The 19613-nt window shown below is 42.4% G+C and overlaps 1 protein-coding gene across 4 annotated transcripts in view; it reads right to left on the reverse strand.

Moving 5' to 3' along the window:
* Positions 1–19613, reverse strand: part of DDR2 (discoidin domain receptor tyrosine kinase 2) — a 150758-nt gene that overhangs the window by 34911 nt on the left and 96234 nt on the right. For all 4 annotated transcript variants that reach the window (XM_082704173.1, XM_082704174.1, XM_082704175.1 and 1 more), the window contains one exon: positions 66–168. In XM_082704173.1, coding sequence (XP_082560299.1) covers positions 66–168 — 103 coding nt within the window. The remainder of the gene's footprint in view (positions 1–65; positions 169–19613) is intronic.

Here is a 19613-nt window from a genome sequence, read left to right on the forward strand (position 1 = left end):
AGTCCCTTGAGTCAGAAAATGTACCCAACTCAGGATTTAGGCTTTCTTGGGGTATCCATCCTCACCTTCCATATTTGGCAGCTGTGGATTCTGACCACTGACTGGAAGCTGTGATGTCCTCATCTGGAATGTGGCCTCCTGACATGCCCAGAGGATAGCGGCATATGGCTAGACCAAGAGAAACCAAAGAAAAAAAGAGAGGAAATACTTTTCTTCTTATTTCTGAAGATCCCCTGCCCCTTTTAGGAATAACATAATTGGTTGCTGGACAGGGAAACAGGGGGCTTAAATTTTTCAAAGCCTTTCTATGACCCCAGTTTGATTACCCTGACTCTCTCAGGCTTTTCTCCCTGACCCTGCCTCCAAACTTATTAGCATCCAATCCCTTGAGCACTGACCTTCAGCCACACCTATCTTTTGGTTCAAAATCTGACAAGTAATGTAACATAATTCGGTGTGTTGATTTATCCTTTTATTTGGTAATAAGCTCATGCCCCCCCCCCCCATTTCCCTATTAGAAGATGTGCACTTCTAACCAGTTTCCCAACTGTGCTGAATCATCTTCACAGTCACTAGGTACCACTTGTGATCCAAAGCATTCTTTTTTCTAGGTAGCTGATAGCACAAAATTATGGTGTGAAGCCAACAAACTCTCCTATGAAGGAACTAAACACACATCTTTGGCCCTCATCAGCACCATGTTTTGGCCTCTGGCTAATAATAATAACCTCTGGAGAGAGACTTCTACCTTCAGCCAAGACAGAGTAACAGGAACCAGACTTACTCTCCTGGGTGAAACAACCAAAAAATGGACAAAGTATACAAAAGACTGGGTTTCAATACAACGACATCCCTGAGAGACTGGGGACAAAGAACATGAGTCCTACAGTGGCACCAGCTTGCTGCTGTGACAGAGTCAGGTTGCAGCACAGTAAGTGAGAACTCAGGCACAGTCTAGAGGATTCCCCAAATCAAGGAGACAAAGAGAAGAGTTTGGAGAGGCCACAGGGATCTAGGGCTGCCAGGGAAATACAGGATTCCTAGCTAAACTTAAATTTCAGATAAATAACGAATCATTTTTAGTGTAAATATGTACGATGCAATTTTTAAAATAGCAGGCATGTAAAGAAGCAGAAAAATAGAACTTTTAATGAGAAAAAAATCAATCAACTGAAACTGATTCAGAACTTATATAGAAGTTAGAGTTTAAGAAGAAGACTATTCAAACAGTTATAACTATATTGTACATGTCCAAAAATACAAGGTCAGCCACCGTGGGAAACAGTTTGGAGGTTCCTTAAAAAATTTAAAAAAGTGGGACGCCTGGGTGGCTCAGTTGGTTAAGCAGCTGCCTTCGGCTCAGCTCATGATCCCAGCGTCCTGGGATCGAGTCCCACATCGGGCTCCTTGCTCTGCAGGGAGCCTGCTTCTCCCTCTGACTCTGCCTTCCACTCTGTCTGCCTATGCTTGCTCTCGCTCATTCTCTCTCTGACAAATAAATAAATAAAATCTTAAAAAAAAAATTTTTTAAAAGAATTACCATATGATCCACTACTAGGTATTTACCAAAAGAATACACAAATGCTAATTTGAAGAGATATATGCATACATATGTTTATCGCAGCATTACTTATAGAAAAGATATGAAAGCAGCCAAAGTGCCCAACGACAGAAGAATGGATAAGGAAGAAGTGGTACACACACACACACACACACACACACACACGGAATATTGGTCAGTCATGAAATAAGAAGATCTTGCCACTTGCAGCAACATGGATGGACCTACAGTGTATAGTGCTAAGAGAAATAAGTCAGGGAAAAGGCAAATATGATATAATTTCACTCACATGTGGAGTTTAAGAAACAAAACAAAGGAACAAACAACAAAAACAGAGAAAGAGAGAAAGAAACAAAAAAACCCCAGTCTCTTAAATACAGAGAACAAAGTGGTGGTTACCAGAGGGAAGGTACATGGTGAAGATGGGTGAAACAGATAAAGAGAATCTTGAAAACTGAGAAATGTCGAACTATTTGATCATTATATTGCACACCTGAAACTAATATAACACCGAATGTTAATTATACTTAAATAAAAATAATAACAACAGCACCAAAAATAAGGAAAGCTATAGGTGATATAGAAAGGATATAAACCAAATTTCTAGAGAAGAAACTTGACTGTGTGAGAAAAGACACTGGATAACATGAAAGGAAGATCACACATTAAAGAAAAGATTGGTGAACTTAAAGACAGATATAGAAATTATCCAAAATGAAACAATGACAGAAATCAATCAAATAATCAATCAAGCAACAAAAAAACCAGAACGTTAGTAAGTTCTGGAACAATTTCAAATATCCTCATACACATGTAAATGGACCTCTTAAAGAAGAGGAGAAAGGAAAACAAAGTATTTAAATAAAACATGGTGGAAATTTTTTTCAAATTTGATGAAAGTGTAAACCCAAGATGTTCAATGACCTGAAGCATGAGAAACATGAAGAAAATTACACTAGAGTACATCATAATCCAACTGCTTAAAACAGGTGATAAGGAGAAAAGTTTTTAAGCAGCCAGAGTAAAAGAACATGTTATGAAAAGAGGACCAAAGATAAAAATGACAGCAAATGTCCCACGGGAAACAGTAATTATATAGTAAACATATAAGATGGGTTTTCATGTTATTTACATCTCTTTAAGTGGTAATTGACTATTTAAACAGAAACAGTAACAATATACTGTGGGGTTTACAATATATAAAAAAATAAAATGCATGTAAACAATAGCATAGGGCTGAAAAGGGAAAAATGGACGTTATCTTGTTGGAAGATTTTTATACTATATGAAGGGATATAATATCACTTAAAGATAGACTTTATTTAATTAAAGATGTATATGACAAATCCAAAAGCAAGTGGAAAATAGCATTTTCTTTTTTTTTAAAGATTTTTATTTATTTGACTGAGTGAGGGAGAGTGCATAAGCAGGGAGAGCAGCAGGCAGATGGAAAGAGAGAAGCAGGTTCCCTGCTGAGCATGAAGCCTGATGTGGGGCTCAATCCCAGGATCCCCAGATTATGGCCTGAGCCAAATGCAGATGCTTAACCAAGTGAGCCACCCAGGTGCTCCTAAAATAATGTTTTCAAAAAGATTTATAGCTAGTAAATCAACAAGAGATAAAATGGAATAAAAAATACAATTCATTAAAAGAAAGCAGAAAACCACAGACAAATTACAAGTAAAAGGATGAAAAAGATATACCATAAAAACTTTATTTAAAAAAAAAAAAAAAAAAGCTTGAGTTGTCATATATTAATACCAGACATAGCAGATTTTAACAGAATAAATAAAGATGGTATTTCACAATGATAATGGTGTTAGTTCATCAAGAACACATGACAGTCCTAAATATGCACATAACAGAACTTTACAACAAATGAAGCAAGAAAAAAAAAAAAAAGACTGCAGGGAAAATTGAACAAAACCACAATTATATATGGAGATTTCAATACTTACATCTCGATAATTGGAAAATAAGTAAACAGAAAAATCAGTAAGGATATTGAAGATTGGAACAACATTATCCACTAGTTTTATATAACTGACATTTATAGAACTCTACCCAACAACAGAGAATACATTCTTTTAAAGTGCATATGCAATATTTACCAAGATAGACCATATTCTGAATCATAAAACAAGCTGCAATAAATTTTAAATATTCAAGTCATACAAAGTATGTTCTCTGTCACAAAGTAATTACTATTTAGAAAAATAAATAATGGAAAAGTATCTGGAAAATCCCCAAATATTTGCAAACTAAATAGAACTCTTCTGAATATGCCTTGGGTCAAATGAGAAACCAAATGGGAAACTAGAAAGTATTCTGTACTATAAGATAAAGAAAAAAGAACATAACAAAATTTGTGGATATCACTTGAGAAGTACTTATGGGGAAAATTACCAGAGTAAAAGCCTACATTAGAAAGGAAGAAAGATCTTGAAACTATGACCTCAGTTTTCACCATTAGAAACTAGAAAAAGTAGAACAACAACAAAAAAATACAAAGTAATTACAAAAAGAAAATAATAGATATATTAGTAGAAATCAATGAAATAGAAAACAGAAAAGTTCCTTAAAACCAAAAGTTGGTTCTTTGACAAGATTTAAAAAGAAAAAGCAAAAAAGAATTTCAAGCCAGACTGATTGGGAAAGAAAAAAGAATACACTACAAATATAGAGAATGTGAGAAGTTACCGAGGAACAGATACTATAGATGTTGAAAATATAGTTAAAACTGTAAGCAGTTTTATGCCAACAATTTCAACAAATAGTCAAATTTCTTGAAAATACAAACTACCGGGGCCTCTGGGTGGCTCAGTGGGTTAAGGCCTCTGCCTTCAGCTCAGGTCATGATCCCAGGGTCCTGGGATCAAGCCCCGAGTAGGGCTCTCTGCTCAGCAGGGAGCCTGCTTCCCTTCCTCTCTCTCTGCCTGCCTCTCTGCCTACTCGTGATCTCTGTCTGTCAAATAAATAAATAAAATCTTAAAAAAAAAAGAAAATACAAACTACCAAATCTCACTTATCAGGAAATAGATAACCAGAATATCCCTGTATGTTCTAAAAAAATTAAATATATGGTCAATAACCTTCCTACAAAAAAACCCTCTAGGACAAGATGATTTTACTCTTGAATTCTACCGAATATTTCAGAAAGAAAAAAATAGCAAGCACTAACAAACTCTTCCAGAAAATCAGAGAGGATATTTCCTCATTCATTCTATGAAATCAGCATTACTCTTATATAAAAACCAAACAGAAACATTATAAGAAAACTATAGATTAATAACCGTCATCAACATAGATGCAAAAACTCTAAACAAACTTTTAGTAAATTGAATCAAAAATATATAGAAAGGATAATACATCATGACGAAGTGGAGTTTATTCTAGGAATGCAAGGCTTGTTTGACGTTCACAAATCTTTCAGTGAAATTCATCACAAACCTAAAAAGTGAAACTGTAGCATCACTACAATAGGTACAGAAAAGCATTTGATAAAATCAAACATCCTTTCCTGATAAACACTGTCAGCAAACTAGAAATAGAAAGGAACTTCCTCAGGGTACCTGGATGGCTCAGTCGTTAAGCATCTGAGTCTTGATTTTGGCTCAGGTCATGGGCTCAGGATTGTGAGATCCAGCCCCGAGTTGGACTCCACGCTAAGTATGGAGTTTTCTTAAGTCTCTCTCTCTCTCGGGGTGCTTAGGTGGCTCAGTGGGTTAAGCCACTGCCTTTGGCTCAGGTTATGATCTCAGGGTCCTGGGATTGAGCCCCACATTGCTCAGCAGGGAGCCTGTGTCCACCTCTTTCTCTGCCTTCCTTTTGCTTACTTGTGTTCTCTCTCTCTCTCTCTATCAAATAAATAAATAAAATTTTTTTAAAAAAAGAGTCTCTCTCTCTCTCTTTCTCTCTCTCTCTCCCTCTGCTCCCACTCCCCTGTTGTCTCTTGCTTGCTTGCTCTTTAAAAAAAAAAAAAAGAAAGAAAGGAACTTCCTCAATACAAACACATGTAACAGAGTATAAAAAGCCATATGCCAAAAAAATGAACTTAGAAAAAAAATAGAACAACTTAGAAGAAATGGATAAATTCCTAGAAAGATGTAAACTACCAAAAGTAAAGCAGGAAGAAACAGAAAATTTGAACAGACCAATCACCAGCAACGAAGTCCAATGAGTACAAAAGACAGTTTCACAGGAAAATTCTACCAAACATTTAAAGAAGAATTAATACATATTCTTCTTAAACCATTTCAAAAAACACAAGAGGAAGGAATCATCCTGACACCAAAACTGGATAAGGACACCACAAAAAAAGAGAACTACAGACCAATATTTCTCATGAATATACTCTCTCATGAACATAGATGCAAAATCCCCAACAAAATATTAGCAAATGTAATCCAACAATATACTTTTAAAAATCACACACCACAATCATATGGGATTTATTCCCAGGATGCAAGGGTGGTTTAATACCCACAATACAATCAACATGCTATATTGCATCAATAAGAGAAAGGATAAAAACCGTCTGATCATTTCAACAGATGCAGAAAGAGCCTTTGACAATGTACAACATCCATGATGTCATTTGATACTTTCAGAAACAGTATGATGAAGCAAAACCATATACAGCTGCTTTGGCAAGAGTCATGACCATCTACCCACTGAAACACTTCTAGGGTTCCTGACCACTGCATTTTCCAAGTCAAATTTGAGTCAAGGGAGGAACGTGGGATCTAGTATCATTTTGTCTAATCTGGTCAGATGTATAATTTCTCCATCTGAGGTGACAGGTTCTACAAATAATAATTATGCCTGAATCTCAAGTGTAATTCTGGGCTGTTCAGGAATGAAGCATCAAATTCTCAAATTCTAAACCCTCTGGAATGTGAAATTGAAGGGAGGAGTAAGGATGAGGAAATATTGATACAGGACACCAGTGAGGCCAAAATTACCAGTGAGTGAGGTCAATGAACATTTCAGAAATCACTCACAGGGTGTGCCCTCTCTTGTGGTCCACCCCTCCATGCCGTGAAGGCCATACCCTGATTCAAAGCCTATGCTAAGTGTTTTAACCCTGGTACTTAGTGCCTCTCAGTATCAGTGACTTAATGGCAAGGAGAAGTTTCTCGACACCTTTATCCCACATGCCACGGGACCCAGTCCAGTTTGCCAGAACACTTACATTGGCCTTTGGGACACAAGCCAGCTACTAATAAACTAGACCTTTGCTTTCCCTTTGTTATTGTTCTCTATGTGTATAATTCCCTCAAGGACTTTCTGGGGAGGGAGCTTGGCTAGCCAAGGCAGGAAACCCCTGCTCCTTTGGCTATCATTCATGTCCTGGTGCCCCCAATTGCTATCTTGACTCCTAAAATACAGCTCTTCACAGTTTTCAAAGTTGTGTCCCATTATTTCTACCTGTTGACCCCTACAATAACCCTACATGGTAGACAGGGTCTGTGTTATTATTCTCAGTTTTTACACGAGGAAACAAACCAGTTAAAGTCCCACAGCTATTAAGCAGTCCAAATCCAAAATGAGTCCCAATGTACTAGACAGTCCCCCTCTGCTTTTTTAAATTTTTATTTTTTTAATTTCTTTTCAGTATACCAGAATTCATTGTTTATGCACCACACCCAGTGCTCCATGCAATACATGCCCTCCATAATACCCACCACTAGGCTCACCCAACCTCCCATCCCCTGCCCCTTCAAAACCCTCAGATTGTTTTTCAGAGTCCATAGTCTCTCATGGTCCATCTCCCGCTCTGCTTTTACCACAGCCGCAGCATGATGCAGGCCTTTCCTCCCAACACGTCAAGCCGAGGCAGAGTCTTGCAGATTAGTAAGAGCGTTTGTCCCTCCTTTCTGAAACCAAAGCTTTGTTCATGAATCCAGTCCTATCTCCATCCCCAGCATGACATTCTGCATATTTGCTTATTACGTTTCGAGTCCATGCAATCCTTGAGTTCCTATTCTCATTCATTCATTTATTCATTCATTAATTCATTCCGTGATTTTTTGGACCACTATGGGGATATAGCCATAAACAAAACAAGTGCCTTGTGTCAGAGTTTGCATTCTAGTGTGGGGAAACAGACAACAGGCAAATGTAAGATGAGAGAAGATGGTAAGTGCTGTGAAGAAAAACAAGTGTGGAAAGGAAATAAGTGCACTTTCCTATAAAGAGATAAGGAAGGTCTCTCAGATGAGGTACTTTGAGCAGAGGCCTGAGTGGAGGAAGACAGTGAGCCCAGTGACTCTTAGAGGGCGGATGCTTCATGGAAAAGGGACAGAAAAACAAGAAAAAGGTCTTCTTGGTTGTTTCAGATCAGCACAGAGGTCACACATCCGAAGTGGATAGACTAGCTTAAATTATTATCCAGCATTGTCCCATTGCCCTGTAACAAACTTGGACAAAGCTAAACCAAATGGTTTTGGGAAAGAATAGTACCAATTTGTGTTAAATTCTCTTTCCTCCAATTTCCAACATTTTTAATATCTGTTTTGTAGCCTTAGGTACACAGTACTTTGTCATATAATTATTTGTGTGAAAGTCTGATGTCCCCCTCAGATGGCAAACTTCTTGGAGGGAAAAAGGGGGATAATATCTTCTTCAATTTTATTTCTCACTGCACATCTGGGGAGACAAAAGATGCTCATAATATTGATTGAAAAAAAGAGATAATATGGATTAGGAATAAGGATAAAATTGAGTAAAATATGTCTCCCTGCAAACCTTACCCCCCCCAGACTATTCCATTTCAAACAACTCCATTCTGCCAATTACTTGAGCCAAAAATCTTGAGGCCACCCTTGACTCTTTTCATACTCCATATCCACCCCATCAGCTGATGAGAAATCCCGTTAGCCACCCTAAAAAGTTCCCATAGCCCATTTACTTCCCACTTACGCTGCTACCACTCTAGGTCAAACCACTACCTCCTATCAACAGGAATAGAACCATAATCTCCCCACCTTGCCAGACTTCCTTTTCTCCACCTTGCCTAATGTATCTGTGAAAATGTAAGTCAGACCATGTAACTCTTCTGCTCATCACCCTCCAGGAATTTCCCACTTCACTCAAAATGATATTCAAAATGCCATGTGTGGTCTCCAGGAACCCGCAGAGTTGGTCTTCAGCTGTCCTGGACCCCCATCCGGCACCCCCATCACCGCCGTCTAGCCACTCTAGCTTCCTTGCTGTTCCGCAAACACACTAAGTAGGCTTCTCTTTCTGGCATCAAAGTATTTAATTTAGTGATGGGAATAATCTGTGCAGGTTGAGGAAAGAGAAGTGAAAGACTGCATTTCCTATTATTTTTCACGTTAACATATCCGAAATCGGAATGCATCTTACAAGCAAAGGGTGAGTCAGAGCTCAACTGTCTGGGGTTTTTGTCTTAGAGCTACACAAAACAGTGAGACATGGTACAGTCAGGAGTGTCTTACATTTGATGAAGTACAGTAATAATAGCATCCATTTAAAAGTATTCGTGGGGGAAAGCGGGAGGGGGTAACTGGGGGGATGGGCGTCAAGGAGGACACACGATGTAATGAGCACTGGGTGTTATGTAAGACTGATGAATCACTGGCCTCTACCTCTGAAACCAATAATACCTTATATGTTAATTAACTGAATTTAAATAAAATAAGATAAAATAAAAGCATTCGTCAAGTGTCAAACAGTGTGGTATTTTCTCACTTATTACTTCATATTTCTCACCAATTACCCAGCTATGGGTAAGAGTTTAAACAATGGCCCAAGGGGGTGCCTGCGTGGCACAGTTGGTTAAGAGACCAACTTTTAGTTTCGGCTCAGGTCGTGATCTCAGGGTCATGAGATCAAGCCCCATGTAGGGTCTGTGCTGAGCATAGAGTCTGCTTGGAGTTCTCTCTCCCTCTTCCTTGCTCCTCCTGCTCATGCTCCCCCCCCAAAAATAAATAAATAAATCTTTTTAAAAACCTGCCCAAGTCCATTCATTGAGTAGATACTAAGTCACTTTTAGAATCTGACTCTAAAGACCGCCCTCTCGGTTATACAACCTCTGAAAATAAAGAAGATTTCAAATCCACTCCAGGATCTGAGCAAAGTTCACATCTTTTCTGGGCCTCAGTTTTTTCATGTGAAAAGTAGGTGCTGCATCAGATGTTTTCCAAGGCAGGGGTTCCCAAAAGCCGGTCCATGGACCAACCACTCGCTCTAGACTTGCTTGGGAATGTTGTAGAACGTCCGGTAAGAACCCCGTCTTAGAGACTTCGGGACATCTGAAACTGCCCAGGAACCTGCAGATCTAAAAAATTTCCCAGGTGATCCTGCTGTGCATTCAGGCTAAGGAATCACTGCTCCCAAGTCCCTTCCAGCCTGGACACATGGTGACTTTCTGGGGTCACTCCGAAGTCCAGAGACATTCACATTCACAGTCCCACTGGGCTCTCACGCCTGCCTCTCATGCATCCCCAGTCCCTGGGCCACAAGTGTAGTAAGAACTTCTGTTTCTCGGAACATCTAAAGTAAACCAGAAATGGGGAAAGAGGGTCGCGTGGGGTGAGTCATGATATTGTTGCAAATAACTTCACCAAGTACTGCTTATCCTGGGAACAGCAACCAGGGAGTTTTAACAGAGCTGCTTGTAGCTGAGCCATCATTACGAAACGTGTGTCGATGCTTCCTGGGTTCAGGAATCCTGTCTATTTTGTGTTCTGACTGTGACTATGTAGGTACTTTCCATAGTTAACAAAGAAAGGAAGAGAAAGAGGGACAGAGATCCCACCTAGGGTACTCTGTTCGGTGTCAGAGGTGTACCACTTCCCCTGCCCTCCCCCTCCGTCCCTCACCCCTGTCCCAAGGCTCTTTGCTCCCTTATCTATGACTGTGTTCGGGCCTAGCCTCCAAGTTGCTCAGGGACCAGCAGCCCCACCCCCACCTGGGAATTTGCTATAAATGCAAAGCCTCATTCCCCACCCCAGCCTAACAGAATCACTCTGAGGGGGAGCCTAACCAACTATGCGGTCACCAGCCCTCCAGAGGACTCAGACGCGGCCCCAGTTTCATAACTAGAAGGACTGGGGTACAAAAGGAGACTTTAGTTCTCCACATGGGAAAAAAAAAAAAAAAAACCCACCACAATTTTAACTCTGTCGGCGTGTCCGACTTCTTATCCCCTCCAGGCCTTCCCTCACCCAAGCACGGGTAGACAGCAGTGGCAACGCCAGGACAAAAACTGGCAGGTCTCCCCGAGACACAGCACACCTGGGGACCGGGACAGGAAGGACAGACAACACATTTATTCCTGGGAGGAGGCAGTCAAGGAGTGAGAAGTAAACCTGTCCTTTGGGAGTCTGTCATCAGGTCTATTAGCAGATCCCACAATCCTACTTCCTGCAAATTTCGGGAGTCCTCCTGCTTGTCTTCTCGCAGCTGAACCTCTCTCATGCCGTCTGGTTCTTCTTCCCGCCTCCTCCGCCAGCCCGTGTCCACATGGCAGCCCATGAGAGCTTCCTAAAACCTTATTCTGACAAGAACCTTCCAACAGCCTTAGGGACTTTCTGGGACCGTGTGGCCCATGAGGTCTGCAGGATCGGACCTCTGCCTACCTCCCCAGCCTCACCCTGGGCTCTCCCCACATCTCCACTCTCTAGATCCCAGCACACTGGTCTCATCCCTACTTCATCAATGCCCGAAGTACCTTCCGACCTCAAGGTCTCTCTGTGTGTCCTGTTTCCTTTATCTGGAATGTGCTTCCCCTCCCCTCCCTTATCTGCTGACTCCCTCTCATCCTCCAGCTCTCAGGGAATTCCTCTGAGCCCTTGGGGAAAGTACATACTCTTAAAACGCACTGGTTCCCTTCTTAGTGTTCCTCACACTTGTAATTCAAATAGTTACTTGGTTAGTTTGGTTCTCTCCACTAAACAGTTAAGTGGCATATGGCCAGGGAGCCTGTCTTTCTTCCTCTCTCTTGTTTCCCTAATTTCTAGCAGGGTGTCTGGCATTAACTGAGGGCTCGGTAAATATCTGCTTAAAAAAAAAAAAAAAGCAATAAAGGAGGAGTTTTCTGTTATTCATAATTATGGGGCTTAAAAACAGAGACCTGGGAGATCAGAAGGTAGCCTTGAACAGTGATCTTTAACTAGCCAGTAGACATATAAGACTTCCTTGGTTTTGGGGGTCATTACGTATCTATGGCAACCCATCTTTTCGTTCACATATTAATTTAATGAATGTATGTATTTAGTGTAAATTTATTTAGTGTTCATGAATTTACTGAACAAATAAGTTCCTGCTTATTGTCAAATTGTCTATTTGACCACAGCTTTTATCAGTAGGTACTATTTCAGACGGTATGACAGAACTATGGAAAAACACTAAAATATGACAGGGTTTAACAGAGACGGTCAGTGTGTTCTTTGAGGTAATCCTCTCCAGATATTTTCTAGTTCCCTAGTGCCTGTTTACCTTCTTATTGAAGCTGTAAGCAATTTTGAGAATAGTAGCCAGGTCAGACTCTTCCTTTTCCTCCTTAGCAACTGCCAGCACATGGTGCCCATTAGATGCTCAATACATATTTGGCAAATAAATAGGTAAGCAAAAATGTAGAGGGATGGAGAGATGGTTGGATGGATGGATGGGTGGATCGGTGGGTGGGTGGATGGATGGGTGGATGGGTGGATGGATGGGTGGATGGATGGATAGGTGGATGGGTGGGTGGGTGGATGGATGGATGGGTGGATGAATGGGTGGGTGGATGGGTGGGTGGGTGGGTGGGTGCGTGGATGGGTGGGTGGATGGATGGGTGGATGGGTGGATGGGTGGGTGGGTGGATGGGTGGATGGGTGGATGGGTGGGTGGATGGATGGATGGATGGGTGGATGGATGGGTGGATGGGTGGGTGGATGGGTGGGTGGGTGGGTGGGTGGATGAATGGATGGGTGGATGGGTGGATGGGTGGGTGGATGGATGGATGGGTGGATGGGTGGGTGGATGGGTGGGTGGGTGGATGGATGAATGGATGGGTGGATGGGTGGATGGGTGGGTGGATGGATGGATGGGTGGATGGATGGGTGGATGGGTGGATGGATGGGTGGGCGGGTGGATGGGTGGGTGGATGGGTGGGTGGATGGGTGGGTGGATGGATGGATGGGTGGATGGGTGGGTGGATGGGTGGGCGGATGGATGGATGGGTGGATGGATGGGTGGATGGGTGGGTGGATGGGTGGGTGGATGGGTGGGTGGATGGGTGGGTGGGTGGGTGGGTGGATGAATGGATGGGTGGATGGGTGGGTGGATGGATGGATGGGTGGATGGATGGGTGGATGGGAGGGTGGATGGGTGGGCGGGTGGATGGGTGGGTGGATGGGTGGGTGGATGGGTGGGTGGATGGATGGATGGGTGGATGGGTGGGTGGATGGGTGGGCGGATGGATGGATGGGTGGATGGATGGGTGGATGGGTGGGTGGATGGGTGGGTGGGTGGGTGGGTGGATGAATGGATGGGTGGATGGGTGGATGGGTGGGTGGATGGATGGATGGGTGGATGGATGGGTGGATGGGTGGATGGATGGATGCAAGACTGAACGAAGGAGAATTCACATGGGTTGAACTCTAGAGGACAGCTGCTTTGACTGGTTCATGTCTCCAGAAATGATTCTTTCTCAACCATCTCCAAACAACAGCAAGCAGTAAGGATGCTGTTTCAAGGGCTTTGTGGCCATTTGCATGAGAGGAAGAGCAGCTCTGGCAAGGATATTAGTCAATGGACACTGGATAACTGTCCAACAAGCTGTACTAAGGAGGGATCCCAAGTGTTGGTGACAAGAAGCACAGAAGATGAGGAAAAGAGGTGGGAATCCCACCATATGCCTTGATGAGGATCCCCAGCTCAATGCCAGAACAAGGCTCTGAGCCACTGGTGTCATAAACCTTCTTTAGGCAATGGCAGTGGGCCTGGAGGTCTAGATGTTGGGACCAAAGAATATAAGGATAAGGATAGAGAATTCAGAGATAAGAGCTAGAAAAGCAGCCATTAGGCAAAGTTTCTTGGTGAATCAGTATCCCCAGGGGCCTCAGAGAAAGGGCATAGGAAAATAGACAAGCTGATCTTGGATGGCCTTTCGCATCCTAGTGGGTCTTTGGAACCGGGATAAGCCTTGGCACAGGGCAACCAACGTGGCACTTCTCAGCAGTACCACTGTGGTTTTCCTATTGAGTATGCCTATTTTTGGTAAACTCCTTCTGTGGAAGGGATCCCAGCCAATAGCAAAGACACAGAATGCCAAGTCCTAAATGTCAGTCCCCCTTGCCTTTCCCCAAGCCCACTTCATTTTTTATCAGAGCCCCTCCATCTGTCTCTGTACTCCACATTATGAAAGACAGGGGAGCATGAAAAGGCAGAGAACAGTAAGAGAAGCAAGAGATCCAGCAGCACAGAAATGTGTCCTGATTTTGCCTGCTGAGTTGTCTTGGTGGTTCTTGATGCTTCCACTACCCGCCAATCTCCTGGCCAGAGAAGCCAATTCACTTTCCAGTTTCCCAGAGTGGAAAACTACCAGCGCCGGCTGCCCACACGCCCAGGCAGACCTCGATCTGTCCTGAGTGCTGGTAGTGCCTGGCAGGCAGGCTGAGGAGATGCAGCTGCCACTGGCCCCAGCTTCCCAAGAATTATTTTCACACCATGCTGCCAAGGTGGAAAGCCTGAAAGGGCTGCTTGTTCCGTGATGTTTACCATCTCACTGCTAGCTCCAGACCACAGGCTTACCCATCAATGAGTGTCCTATATGCCGCTTCCAGGAACACACACACACACACACACACACACACACACACACAGAGCACATGTGAGGCCTGGGGCATGGTGAGCTGACACCTGGGCCTCGCTGGACACTGGGAAGATGAGACTGACTGGGAGCAGGGTTACTGGGGTCAACCAGGGGACCCAAGGCAATCTATGGTCTAAAAAAACATCTGCAATCATAAACTTTAAACCCAGGAAGGAATTTCAGGAACCAACCCTTCCAATGGCTCCATGTTAAATATGAGAAACTCTGAGCCCCCTACCCACCAAAGTGAACTGACTTACTCAAGGATGTACTGCTAAGAGTGTAATGAGGACTGACATTCAGGTCTCCTGATCCCTGGTTCCTCTTTCTTCAACCCTTGGCTACCTTGATAGAATTCTTCCAATTCCAGAAAGGACAAGATGGTCCTCCATTAAAGAAGCTGTTACTTGGGTCACTGCTCGCCACAAGCTCCACACTGGAGGCTACTGCAGACTGGCTCACTATTCAGGTAAATCTGTACAATGGGATGCTGCTAGGACTCAAGGAAGATTATCTGGGTTCTTCAAGATACAGGGGGCTATTTTGCCAACACCCTTTTTGCTGAAGTTGAAATTCCCCTTAGGATTAGTCCTTTCAAATTGCAGCTTTCCTAGAAGCCCCAAATACTTCCCAGAAACAGTTATTGCAGAAGAGGGGTCCCCAGGCTGTATGGGACTCCAGGGTAATAACGTGAGAGTCTGAAATATTCTTCATCCAGGCTCACAAAGTCAGTGAAGGCTTCACAGTGAAATCGTATGTCCCTCTCTCCCACGAGGAGGTGAGTTGAAGGGACAGCAGGGTTGCCATGAAGGCCAGGAATTGAGAAGAAAACCAGGGCATGGTCTGGAAGCTGAAAACTGGAGTCCACTGCTTCCAGATCATGGGACTCCAAGACAAGTTACTATACCTCTCTGAACCCGAATCTCCTCATCATTAATAATATGACCAAGACGGTTGTTACAGAGATTTAACACAATGAATACAAAGGGCTTCATGAAATAGAATTGGGCTCCAGGAACGACATCCAGAAAGAGGAAGAGAGGGGATTATTTGTTTTAAACATTACATTCACTCTTCTTAAGCAATTTCGAGGTTTTATGGTCTTAGGAGGATTACTTCACTTTCAACCTCTCAGCTTAATGCTAATAATAATATTTGTTTATAGGAATGCTGTCAGGAAATAGGAGTTAACATATATCAAGTACTTTGTATGGTTTAGAGTAAAGCTTAGAACAGTAATAAAAAAGGTTGGATGTTATGTATATTTTAGGTATTTTGACTCTGACTCATTCTAAAACAAAGATTGGAATTGGCTTCCGAAATTGTGTAAGATAATAAACAAACAAACCAATGAACAAAGGTATGCTAATGGGAAAGAGGATAGGAACAATAAGATAAGCCAGAGAGCCAAGGTGAATATCAGAAATGTATTACATGTGGATCTAGACCTTTGCTGGTGATGGGCCTCTCAAACTTGGCTCTCAACTTCCCAGGAGCCAACGCAAAGAGCACAAGATAATGAGTTAACATGAATCACAATGGCAACGGAACTTTTTTGTTCTGTTTCCAGGTGGGATGGAGTAGCTTGCAGTAGCCAGTGCTCCCCCTGAGCATATCTGGAAGACATAGATAAAATTCATAAAGCATCTATTTGAAAGCACCTGCTGGCTGCCTGAGGTTAAAAAAGTTAAAAATGAGCAGAATATAAAAGCAGCTGTTTTTCCAAAGAGATTGTGGGCACAGGGGACTAGGACTTTAGAGAAGGGCGAATCTGAGAGGCCCTGTAACTCCTGCAGCCACATTTAGCCAGTCCTCAGTTTGGAGCAGGGATAGAGGGCTGGCTCTGGGCTTTGCACAGGCGGAATGTTCCCAGGGAGCAAAATCCCAGAGCCCTTGAACAAGACCAGGGATCTCACTAGCTAACAGCATTTTTTCTTCCTGAGCACATATGCCAAAAGCATAGCTATCTATCACTAGTGAGCAAGTTTCTCAATAAGAAAAGCCCCAACAAAGTCCTAAATATTGGTCTAACCTACTGAAAGCCAAATGAATTTAAATGACCGCTTTCCCAAGGTAGATCTGCCCTACCCCGATAGCCAGGGCTTCTCCAATGCCAGGATGAATCATTTCTTACATTAACCAGGCTTTATCCATAGAAAATATAATTCATTGCTTGGCCTGATATCTTGAATAAAGGCTATGGCACCCAAAAGACTGAATTCCTCTCCCATAATGCCAAAAGTAAGAGCTTTACACATATTTGGGTAAATTAAAGCACGTTTCCCTCCATTTACAAGCACTAAAATGCTCTGCTGCTAGGCCAAAGCAGGGAGACTGTTAGCATTTGGGGAAAGGCATAGGGGCTGCTCTCTCTCTGCATAGGCTGTAGCTCCCCCGGCCCTCAGATACCAGAAGGCTGGACCCCTGATACCAGAGGCTGGACCTCTGCTACCAGGAGGCTGACCCCTAGCAGCTATAGCTAGAGCTTTGGTCCCTCATCCTACCTCTGGCTCACTCCCTCTGTACTTAGCATCCCTATCCTTCAAAGAGATGATCTTCCAATGAACTCCTTCTCAGGTTCCTCATATCTTTGTGAAATCAAGTCTCAAATGGCATAATTTGGACTTTTTTTTTTTTTGCAGAAAAATAGAGAAAAGCCTGGGGTACCCTTGACTTACTTCCTTCCCGCCTTCTCCTTACTCCTCAAGTTTCTGTTGATTGCCTGCATAAGCCAAGGACTGTGATAGGTGTTGCTTGTGAATACGTAAGAGATCATTGCCATCCCAAATAAAACGAAGACCAAAGTCATAACATCTGTGACACGCAGGGGTGGGGGGGGGGTTGCATATTTTTAAACAACTCATCACCTCCTCCTTATGCCCCCCAAAACCTCGTTGGTTTTTGTTGTTGTTGTTGTTGTTGTTTGTTTTGTTTTATTTTGTTTTAAGATTTTATTTATTTGACAGAGAGAGAGAGAGAGACAGTGAGAGCAGGAACACAAGCAGGGGGAGAGGGAGAGAGAGAAGCAGGCTTCCTGCTGAGCAGGGCGCCTGATGTGGGAATGGATCCCAGGAACCTGGGATCATGACCTGAGCCAAAGGCAGAAACTTAATGACTGAGCCACCCAGGCGCCCCAACCTCACTGTTTTGAATGTCTTAACTTTTACTTTACTTTACTGTGTACGCATCCAAACCACAAAAATTGCTGGGAGGCCTATCTTGCCACATCCATGCTCTTCAGAGGCCTGCTGGCTAGGACCAAAAGCTAAGTCAACAATCGCACTATTCTCCCCCAGAAAAATACACTGCCATGGATAAGCTCGGCTGGGTACAGGGCCCTGTGTTCCCTTGGAGTTTGATGGCCAGAATTCAGGGTTGTTAGAATCCCCAATTCCCAAAGGTAACTTGAGTCTTTCTTGGAAACCACAATGGACCATAATGGTCACTAATGAACTCTTTTTCTCTTTCCTTCCCCATCATCTGCTAAATAGAAGCCATTGTTTTATGGTATTTGGTTTATTTTATTTTCCTTTTCTTCCAAAAGTAACAAATCACAACCCTCAATATTTGCATATAACTTTCCAGAGCCCATTAACTTCACTTATCTCATTTGGGCCCCCTAGAGTAGCCATGTGAAGTGTAGAGAGTAAATTCTGCCCATTTTATAAGTGAGCAAAGTGAGATACAGAGTTTCACCTGAAGTCACAAAACTAGATAGTGACAGAGCTGGACCCAGACTCTAGGTCTCCTGATTTCCATTGCCATGGTCTATTCATCAACCACATCAGCATAACACTCTGTGTCAGCACTCATTCTGCACACTACGTGTCATGAAACCTCAGGGTCAAGAGGAGCCACCAATCTGGGGAACAATCTAGACAGAGGACTCAGGAGGGCTTACTGCCCATCTATGTCTTAGAACATCTTGGTCTCAGATTTGTTGAAATACCATAGCAAGGAGCACCTGGGTGGCTCAGTTGGTTAAGCATCTAACTCTTGGTTTCAGCTCAGGTCATGCATGATCTCAGAGTTGTGAGATCAAGCCCATGTTGGGCTTGTTGGGCTCCATGCTCAATGCAGAGTCTGCTTGAGATCTTCGCTCTCTGTCCTTCCCTGTGCTCATGCTCTCTCTCTTTCAAATAAGTAAATAAAGCCTTTAAAAAAACATGATAGCAACAGGAATCTTCTTCCTGGTTACAGGATATAAAATCAATACATAAAAAATCCATTGCATTTCTATACACTAAAAATGAAGTATCAGAAAGAGAAATAAAGAAAATAATCCCTTTATAATTATATAAAAATAATAATCTCACAAAACAAACTGAGGGTTGCTGGGGGGAGGGGGTTTGGGAGAAGGGGGTGGTATTATGGACATTGGGGAGGGTATGTGCTTTGGTGAGTGCTGTGAAGTGTGTAAACCTGGTGATTCACAGACCTGTACCCCTGGGGATAAAAATATATGTTTATAAAAAATAAAAAATTAAAAAAAAATAATAAAATACCTAGAAACCATTTAAACAAGCAGGTGAGAGACCTGTATACCAAAAACTATAAGACATTAATAAAAGAAATCAAAGAAGATACAAATAAATAGAAATATATTCCATGCTTTTGGATGAAAGAATCAATATTGTTGAAATGTCCATATTACCCCAAGAAATCTACAGATTCAATGCAATCCCTATCAAAATCCCAAATCCCCTTTGTTTTTCAAAGAGATAGAATAAATAATCCTAAAACTTGTATGAAACCACAAAAGGCTCTGAATAGTCAAAGTGACCTTGAGAAAAAAGAACAAAGCTGAAGGCATCATGCTCCTCATCTGCAAGATACATTACAAAGCTATAGTAATTAAAACAGTATTGGCATAAAAAGATATATAGATCAATGGAATAAAGAGCTTAGAAATAGATCCACATATACATGGTCAGTTAGTTTACAACAAAGGAACCAAATGTGGAGTTCCCTCAAAACATTAAGAATAGAACTGCTATGGGGACACCAGGGTAGTTCAGTCTGTTAAGCATCTGCCTTCAGCTCAGGTTATGATCTCGGGGTCCTGGGACTGAGCGCTGCATCCAGCTTCCTGCTCACTGGGAAATCTATTTCTCCCTCTCCCTCTGTTGTTCCCCATGCTTGTTCCCCATGCTTCCTCATGCTCTCTCAAATAAGCAAATAAAATCTTAAAAAAAAAAAAAAAAAAGAACTACCATGGGAGCTCCT

This window comes from Mustela nivalis, assembly GCF_964662115.1.
Source record: "Mustela nivalis genome assembly, chromosome: 16".
NCBI classification, from domain to species: domain Eukaryota; kingdom Metazoa; phylum Chordata; class Mammalia; order Carnivora; family Mustelidae; genus Mustela; species Mustela nivalis.